This window comes from Carcharhinus amblyrhynchos, chromosome 14 (assembly GCF_965287045.1).
Source record: "Carcharhinus amblyrhynchos chromosome 14, sCarAmb.v2.hapA, whole genome shotgun sequence".
NCBI classification, from domain to species: Eukaryota; Metazoa; Chordata; class Chondrichthyes; order Carcharhiniformes; family Carcharhinidae; genus Carcharhinus; species Carcharhinus amblyrhynchos.
This window is the reverse complement of record NC_137337.1, coordinates 27,942,194-27,951,387: the sequence shown is the minus strand read 5'-3', so window position 1 is coordinate 27,951,387 and position 9,194 is coordinate 27,942,194. Positions and strand designations below refer to the sequence as shown.

General features: G+C 39.6%; 1 protein-coding gene across 2 annotated transcripts; it reads left to right on the top strand.

The window, feature by feature from the left end:
• The first annotated feature begins 287 nt into the window (after positions 1 to 287).
• On the top strand, positions 288 to 7,327 carry dnaaf2 (dynein axonemal assembly factor 2). Of its 2 annotated transcripts, none has more exons than XM_080202482.1 (3): positions 288 to 2,434; positions 4,230 to 4,376; positions 6,254 to 7,327. In XM_080202482.1, exons 1-3 carry the CDS (start codon positions 344 to 346, stop codon positions 6,911 to 6,913), a joined length of 2,898 nt encoding a protein of 965 aa, XP_080058608.1. In that variant the 5' UTR covers positions 288 to 343; the 3' UTR covers positions 6,914 to 7,327. The 2 variants fall into 2 exon arrangements, with proteins under 2 accessions (XP_080058608.1, XP_080058607.1); XM_080202481.1 differs by having other exon boundaries at positions 4,227 to 4,376.
• Positions 7,328 to 9,194: the final 1,867 nt, after the last annotated feature.

Sequence of the window (9,194 nt, the reverse complement as noted above, 5' to 3'; positions counted from 1 at the left end):
TGGTGTGCGCATCCGCCGCAAATTAGTGACCCCCCCACGACGGGCAATATTTTTTCGACTTGAAAGACCAGTGACGATAAACAGCTGTTCCGTTCAGAAAGATAAAAAGGGAGAGAGAGGAGATGGGTGGGGTAGGGCTAAAACAATGCCTGGGAAGGGGGTAGGACTGGCGTGAGGGCGCTGACGTCATCAAGGTGCTGCGGGCGGGCGGATATAGAGATGGTGCTGCGGCCGCGCGGATTGATATTGGGGATGGCGCTATGGCCGGGCGGATGGATATGTTCTGAGGCTGGCGGTTGAGGGTTGTGCTGCGATCGGGCTCGGTGGCAGTGGAGGTTGGAAGATGTCGTCCAGCTCCCGGCTGGAGGAGCTGGACCTGACCCCGGACGAGGTGGACCGCTTCGCCAAGGCCTTCAAAGATGAGAAGTTCAGGAAGATGCTGTGCGAGTACGCGGAGGAGATCTCCAGCCCGGAGAACAGGCAGAAGTACGAGGAGGAGATCAGCCAGCTGGAGCGGGAGAGGGGGGTGGACATCCAGTTCGTGCACCCCCGCCCCGGCTACGTCCTCAAAACCAGCCTCAACGGCGACAAGAAGTGTTTCATCAACGTCTGCAGCAACGAGCTGATCCACAAGCCTACGTGCCGGGCCGGCCAGGGGGATGGCGGGGCGGCGGGGCAGCACTGGTCCCTCCCTTACAGTCTGGCCCCCGGCAGGGAGGACCTGGGACCCGGTGGCAGGAAGCACATGATTTACGATGTGGTTTTTCACCCCGACACCCTGTACATGGCCGGCAAAAACAGCAAGTTCAAAACAATGCTGGACCAAACCGCCATCGAGGTGATCGAGCAGCAGCTGGACGCGAAACTGGATCCCAGAAACGTTAAGACTTTAAAGATGAAGTACAAGGGGTTGCCTGACGCCGCCGTCATTCGCAAACCCATCCCCGGTGGTCCCAGACAGCCCCCTCCAGAAGAAGGGGATGACGACCCGCTCAGGTATCCTTACCCCTTTGATCCTCCAAAGTCAGCACATGCCCCTGGCGCGAAAGTTAAAGCAACGAGCAAGAGTTCACAAGCTGCAGCCAAAGGCAAGAACGCAAATGTGCAAGACAGCAAATTTACCCAACCCAAACACTCCATCGTTTACAGATCGCACGTCGATTTGCAAGATTACCGATACGCTCGGGACGCCGCTCCCAGCACCAGACCGAAAGAACTGGTGGTCACCATCGACCTCCCCTTGCTCAAGTCTGCTGAAGCTGCTTGTTTAGATGTCACCGAGAAACTGTTGAGTTTGGAGTCGCAGAAGCCAGCTTACAAGCTTGAGTTGCCTCTGCCATATCCCGTAGATGAAAATCAAGGGTCGGCCAAATTTAACAAAGCCAAGAGACAGCTTGTAGTTACTTTGCCTGTGCTACCTGTGAAGCAAGCCTGTGTCACAGAAATCAACCAAGATCACAGTGACGACCTTGATCAAACAATGAAGAACGGTGAGTCCACAGAGAGTGCCCAGTCACTCTGTGAATCAGAATTACATCAGCTTGAAGGATATTCCCATCAACAAAATGGAGAGTGCTCTGATGCTTGCTTAAAATCGGAAGGTGAGTCTGAACTGGTTAGTGCCTTTGAAGGTTTCAATTTGGAAACGCCACAGAACAATGAACATCCTGAACTTAGCCAAATAAAAACATCGACTAAGTCAGAAGTTGAGGAAGTTCTGTCAGTTTCAAGCAATTTTGTAAAAGCAAATATGATTGCTTGTCCCAATTTGGAAACATCTCAGAACAATGAACACCCTGAATTGGGCCAAATAAAAACATCTACTGAGTCAGAACTTGAAGACACTGCATTGGTTTCAAATAATTTTGTACAAACAAATGATGTGATTGCTTGCCCCAAAATTCTTTCGGAGGTAGATTCTGATGAACAGAAAAATGATGCCAAAGAAGATACAGTTGCTTTGCGCGGTCAGGACTTCCCTGGGACTAAGGAAAAGGCATGCAATCATTCTGCAGGTGGGCAAGTAACTGATCATCTCCAGTCAGATGAATCTGACCATCTCCAAAGAGAGTCACCTGCAAACACTGAATTCTGCTTAGATAACTATTTAAAGGAAACTAAACCAGTGTGTCCTGATTTCCACTACCATCAAAATGAAGACTCTATTACATTGTTACTGCATGTGCAAAATATTAACGAAGAGAGTTTCAAGTTAGTACTTCATACTGAGGAATGTAGTGTTATATTTGGGACACAAGACTCTGACACCTTGTATTCCCTGATTGTTCAGTTTCCTCCAGAGCATCAGCTGGACACTGCAGAAAGTATACTTAATATATCAAAGGAGAATGCTGCAGTGGTGCTAATAAAATCACCTGAGTGTCGAGGCATGTGGCAGAGCTTTCACGCTGGAGATACTTGCAGCTGTTTACAGGTAACAGTTCCAGTCCCAGAAATCAGATGTAAACAAAACATGATGTTACATTCATTCTTCTGTCCTGAATATTTACCCTTTTGTTGACAGCTTTTGTAAAAGAAATGCTGAAAACATTTTAAAATCACCTAATGTTTATTTTGGGATCAAGCCACTCGATTATTGAAAGGTAAAGTAGGCACTTAAAGGAGCATTCAAAATGATTTTTTAAAAAAAATTATGTAAAAGCAAATAATATCGGCCATGTCCGAGATAAATAATACCTTGGTATTTACACGAGCAATTCTTGGTGTCCAGTAACCTTCCAAGAACTATCAGTATGATAGCAATATTAATGCAGTTGTAGCTTTGCCACATAGCTAACTGATATTTCATAAATATAAAAAATGTAAACCTCACAACTCTAGCTAAATATAACTAGGGTCCCTTTAAATAATACACATTGCAATACCTTTGCACCACCTCCTACTGGAAACTGATTTCAGAAATGTCTGCTCATTGCAAACACAGTTTTAGCACGCATATTAAAAGTTTTTGCCAGTCAGTTGTACCTTTAGCTTATTACATCAGCACACATGCATGTAATGTACATCCATCTCTTAACCAGATTTGTTGTAAGTAACCAGTGGGGAATTTTAGGGGGAAAGTAGTGGGCCATAAATATGAGAAGCATTTGGATTTTACCATTTCGCTATCTTAATAAAATGGGTTAATCGGTTAATTTCTAGATTTTCATTAACAAAGAAGCTGGAAGCTAATTCTAGTTAAGGTGCTCCTGTTGAAGCCTAATTTCCCAGGCAAAGTTTTATTTGTTTCCAGCCCATTCTTTATTCTTTCAAAATCTTTGTCAGCCTGTTTGGTTGTAGAAGTATTTAGATGTCCCTAACCCTTGTAAGCATAAGCAAATGTGGGTGATTTAATCAGAAAATAAGAAGGATGTAATCAAGGTCTGAAGTTACTCTCTCACCCTGGGGCCAAAGAGTGTTCTACACAGCTGATACCGTTCCTATTGTTAGCGTTGAGCATGATTTGAAGAGTATTGGACATGAAAATTGGAGAAGTCAAAATGGGAAAAGGAGAGGAAGTTAAAGTGCCACCACAGAAAGGTAAAACTGCAACCAGAATGGAGATTTTGAGCAAAACCATCACTCAATCTGAGTTTGGACTCCATATTTTAAAGGAGACTGCAGTGTGAGCAGCAAATACAGCATAATAGAATGATGCCTCGCATGGAAAATTATCAACACAGCAGCTTTCAAAAAGACTTCTTGTTGGTGTAGTTATTCAATCTGCTCCTTCATCTTGTCATACGTCCATGATGTGTTGCATAAGCTAATTATACAATTGAGTGGCAAAAACTTTTAAAAAGACATTGTGGTTATACTATGTGATAATTCAGGCTGATTAGCCTTCCACTTGTAATTTGAATGTGTGTAAATGTAAATTACAAAGATACTTGGCCAATTGGAAGTGAAGTTGATGTGTCAAGTTTCTTAACACTATCAGTTTGTTTGCTTCCCTGTATGTACTAAAAGATTATACATTTTATAAAACAGATTTATACTATATAATACAAAATAAATCCACTTTTACTAAATATCTAGGTTTACTCCTTTTGTAAAGATGCTGCATATTAAAATATACTTTAAGAATTAATTAAGTTAGATTTAGATTTGAAAGAATTGTGTATTCTAACAAGAGTACTATTTGTAAAAGTGGATGCATAATGCAGTTTGCTTTTGTCAGATGTCCTGTACTGAATATGTGAACATGAAGCATTCTTTCTGTTTAGAAGAAGTTATTTGTAACTTCAGAAAATGTTGATCAATTCCTGAGTGCTTCCTTGAAGGAGGATCCAGTCCCAAATGAAGTAACTGAGGAACATCCAATAGTAATTAATGTGGCAGAAGTCAGTGAAAGTGGCCTCGTTTTTCATTCAAAGGTAGGTTATGTAAAATCAAATTCTAAAAGTCAAATTTTAAAAAGTGCCATTTACAAATGATCCTTTTCTTCAACAACCAATTAAAAAGAACACAAAGGTTGTGGAAATGTTTCACAGAGCATAAGTAGGTTGCTCCATATCAACTTGTGTGTATTCTTTGCTTGCATTTTCTTTTGCTATTTCCATCTTTCGTCTTTGCTGAAGGATGAGTCCAAGTTGTCATCTACTATCATCTAAATGACCGTTGTTCCTTTGTGAACCTGCAGTGATTGTTACAGTTAGTCTGATCCCATCCTTGCCCGATATCCAAACGTATGAACTTAAAGGGATTTTGCTTGGGTGTCAGTGTTTAACAAAGAAAAATTCCAGACTCCTATCCCAACTAATTTCACCTAGCGGTGCACAAACTTGGTCAGACCTGGGACTGACTCTAACCATCTTCCTTTTGGAAAGAAGTACTCTCGAAGTATCTAGTATTGCTGATGGCCAGACAGTCCATCAGCCACCTATCAATACACCACCTAAATACATTGTATTTTAGCAGAAAATGAAAATCTTTGTTACCTGAACTACATCAGTATAATTAACATAACCAAGAAACAGACCAAATTGGTATCAGATGTTTTTATGTAAAATGTATTCAAATAACCACCACCTGAACCAAGTATTTTAAGCAAGTAATGAATCATGATCAAACACAAAAAATGTGCTTCTCTTTTTAGAGTAACGTTTTGTACAGTGAGAGATTGATTAAAAGGGGAAAATAGAGTATGAGAGTAGCATGAAAGTGGACTGTAAAGGCTCCTATAAGTATATGAAAAGAAAAAGATTAGGGAAGACAAACGTCTGTAGATAAAAACAGGAGAATTTATAATAGGGAACAAAAATGGCAGAGCAATTAAACTACTAGTCTATCTCCACAGTGGAAGACACAAATAACTTCCCAGAAATGTGAAGGAATGAAGGGTCTAGTGAAAGAGGTATTGAAGGAAATAAGTCTTACTAAACAAACTGCTGGAGGGATAAAGGCCAATAAATCCCCAGAGCCCAATAATCTACATCTCTGGGCACAAAAGAAGGTGGCTGTGGAAATTGTGGATATGCTGGTTGTCATCTTTCAAAATTCTGGAATAATTCCAGCAAATTGGATGGTGGCAAATGTAACCTCACTATTTTTTTAAAAAAAAGAAAGGGGAAGAAAACAGGGTATTAAAGACTGGTTAGTTTAATATTAGTAGGGAAAATGCTAGAGTATATTATAGAGGACTCAAAGCTCTAAACTCTAAAGGGACATCCAGACTCAAAACATTGGCTCTATTCTGTCTCCACAGATGGTGTTAGACCTGCTGAGATTTTCCAGCATTTTCTGTTTTTGAATCTTGTAAGAGGCTATTTGGTCCCGTGCAACATTTTAAAAGAGCTGCCCAATTTGTCCCAAACTCCTTGCTCTTTCCTCTTATCATTGCATTTCCTTTTCAATTATGCATCTATTTCCATTTTGAAAGTTACTGTTGGATCTACTTCAGGCTGTGCTTTCCAGATTTCTATTCTACTTGTGTTTTAGTAATGCATTGTGAAGATGTTTTGAAATTACTATGTGACATCATTGTCATGACAACTTTTGTTAATCCTGTAATTATTAATGGCATTCCACATCTCAATCATTTCCCTCAAAGCCAACAAAGAGGTAACTGCAGAAACAGTTAAATGATACCATGGAACGATTGCTATGTAAAATTAAATCTACCAAATCCCTTGCTGCATTTGTTCAGAGGCCTTGCAAATTGGTAATTGATCGATGATGCGATTTATTTTACAATTTTAACATTTTCAAGTTCTAATTCAGATAAATACTAATGTCAGTTTTATAATTTCAGCAACAAGGGGCTAATAACACCAACTCTCCTGGAGCTTCTCTGAAGCCAGATAGAATCAACCACAGTGAAACTTGTAAAGCTAAGCAGCATGCAAAAGAAATCTGCTTCTCTGAATCTACTGCAGGGGATAACAGATTGGAGAAGGAAACACCTTTGGAAAATGATGCTGTGGAGTTTGTGTCTAACCTCGAGCACTTAGTTGCAGAGTCAGACACTGGCAATAATTTTACACAGGCATCTAACGCAGCAGAAGGAACTGGAATGAAAATTCTAAGGGATGAGATGGATCAGTTGATTAGCAGTAACTGTTTGACTCCTGTTGATGGGAGTAAATGTAATAGTGAGATTGAAGTTAAAAGTCAGTCAATTATACCACCCTCACAGCTCAGTATGACGCATGTTGTAGATCCAGGATCCGTGAAATGTAAAAAGTCAGTTAAATTCAAAAGGTGTGTAAAAGTAGATGATAATGTACTTGATGAAGATGATCTTCCAAGTGACCAGAAAAGTGGCGACTCTCTTGAATTTGCTAAGCCTACAGCAGCACCTCAAATTCTTGAGGAAATCAATCCTGCTGATGCAAGTGTTAAGATTATTAGTGACCACAGAACACATTCTGCATTCAATTTCCAGAATACTGAGTTATATCAACTTGATTAAAGCAATGTTTGATCTGTTTAGGAAGGAAACTTCAACTTTATTGTACAGTAACTAATTTAATATTTTTGTTCAGACTCCTGCAATACCAGGATTGGGTTATATTCTTAAAGCTGCAGTATATTGTATTTGAGATTGGTTTGCACTGTTACATTTTATACCAAATCATAAAATAACTTGAATGTTTGCTGATGGCCATCCAATGAAACTTGGTAATTTCTGTGACCATGAAATGATTTGTAATTAAGTCTGCAGGAGTTATTTAGTAATTCTGTAGACTTCTCAGGAACAGTTAATTTTAAATAGTTCTAGTTATGTATTATAACACCTATTTTTGTTGAATTCAAGTTAATTAACTTTAGCAAGTATACAGTACAAAAAACCTTGTTTGTTAAAATTTATTTTAATTTCTATATGTGAATGACATTTTTAATACCAAAACCAATTTGTAATAAAATTATTTTTGAATCACTTTAGCTTTCATGCTAATGTTTATCTTATTAAGATATAGTAATATTTTACTTGGAGGTTTTGTGGTGTGTGTAAGAAGCTCCAGCATCAAGTCCTACTTAGGACTTGCTGGCTAAGGTGAATATGTTCGTAATATATTTCATATCAAGCTGCATATCCTTCTAGCACATGACGGTGGCAGGCAGTAACAGCAGGAGAGATTCCCATCAGCTATGGGAGCAAAAGAAAGTTGAAACCTCTGCCATCATGTTCTTTAACTGCAGACTACAAGCTCCATGTTGCCACAGCAATTTGGCCTTCCTGAGAGAAGTGTAAGACCCACTACCATGGTTTTTGCTAAAATTCATGTGGAGCTTAAATTTAAACTACTGGTTTATGATTCTCTAATCCTTGTTTTTTTTTCAAAAAAGGGGGTGCAAACATTAGGAATTACATTCAGCATTTTCCAGTCTCCATTGGAGATTTTCATTGATGAGATCTACCAAATGGCACTTTGCACTGCTATTTCAGTTGGAACTTGGAGCTGAGCATGAGATGGACATTAGAGATGATTTTCAAAGGTAAAGGTGGACAGATGTAGCTGAAGCTAGGGAACGACAAAGAACTAAGGAAATTCCAGTTGTGGGCACAGTAGATCAAGGTTGCAAGAGTAGAAAATTTGGGCACCGGCATAGGACTGGAAGAGAATCTTAAAGGTAGGGAGAAATGAGAGCATTAACGAATGGGAAATCAGTTGAAGATTTGGAAGCATATAAATTGGATATTGCCTGAGATAGATTGAGGAGGGGTGTAGTGGGTGGGAAGTCAAGATTGGGAATTTTCATCTGAAGTACATTGCCCACTTTTTTTAACCAAACAGACAATGCTACCTCAATCTTCTGATCCTTAAGTATAGGAGTGGTGCTAGAGGACTGAAAAATTGTACATATTATGCCCTTCAGTAAGGCTGTCAAGATAAACCCAGCAACTACAGTGAAGTTGGTTTATCAGAGTTGTAGAAAGCTTTTAGAAACATTAACCCAGGACAAAATTAGCAGAGTTGGACAGGTGTGGACTAGTTAAGAAAACTAACCTCATTAGAAAGAATAAAGTTAATTGTTACCAATAAGGTGTACATGGGGCTTCCAAAAGGTGCAAGAAAAAGCGTTATGTAGACTTGCCAACAAATTCTAAGCCTGTGATACAAAAGGGGCAGTAACAGCAGTGAATTTTAAAAGATGTGTAAAAGTGGATGGTAATGTACTTGAAAATGACCTTCCAAGTGACCAGAAGAGTGGCAACTTTCCTGGGTTTACTAAACCTACAGCAGCATCACAAATTCTTGAGGAAATCAATCCTGCTGATGGAAGTGTTAAGATTATTAGTGACCACAGAACACATTCTGCATTTAAATTCCAGAGTATTGAGTTATATCAATTTGACTGAAGCAATGTTTGATCTGTTTAGGAAGGAAACTTCAACTTTATTGTACAGTAACTGATTTAACATTTGTTCAGGCTTTTGCAATATTGAGATTGGGTTATATTTTAAAGCACAGAAATGAATTTGGCTGAGTGACAGTGAACAGAGAATGATGTTGAATGGTGTTTTTTTTTGAGCTGGAGGATGGATGTGAGATTCCCTTGGGTCAGTACAAGGAGCACTGATTTATAAAATCTGTTTTAATAACCTACACTTGGGCGTACAGGCCACAAGTTTGCCAATATTATGAACTTTGAAGAAGACAGTGATTGGCTTCAAGAACACACAGGCATGGGTTCTTGATTAATGGGTAATGGCAATGGGGACAGGTGACAGATGAAATTTAATGCAA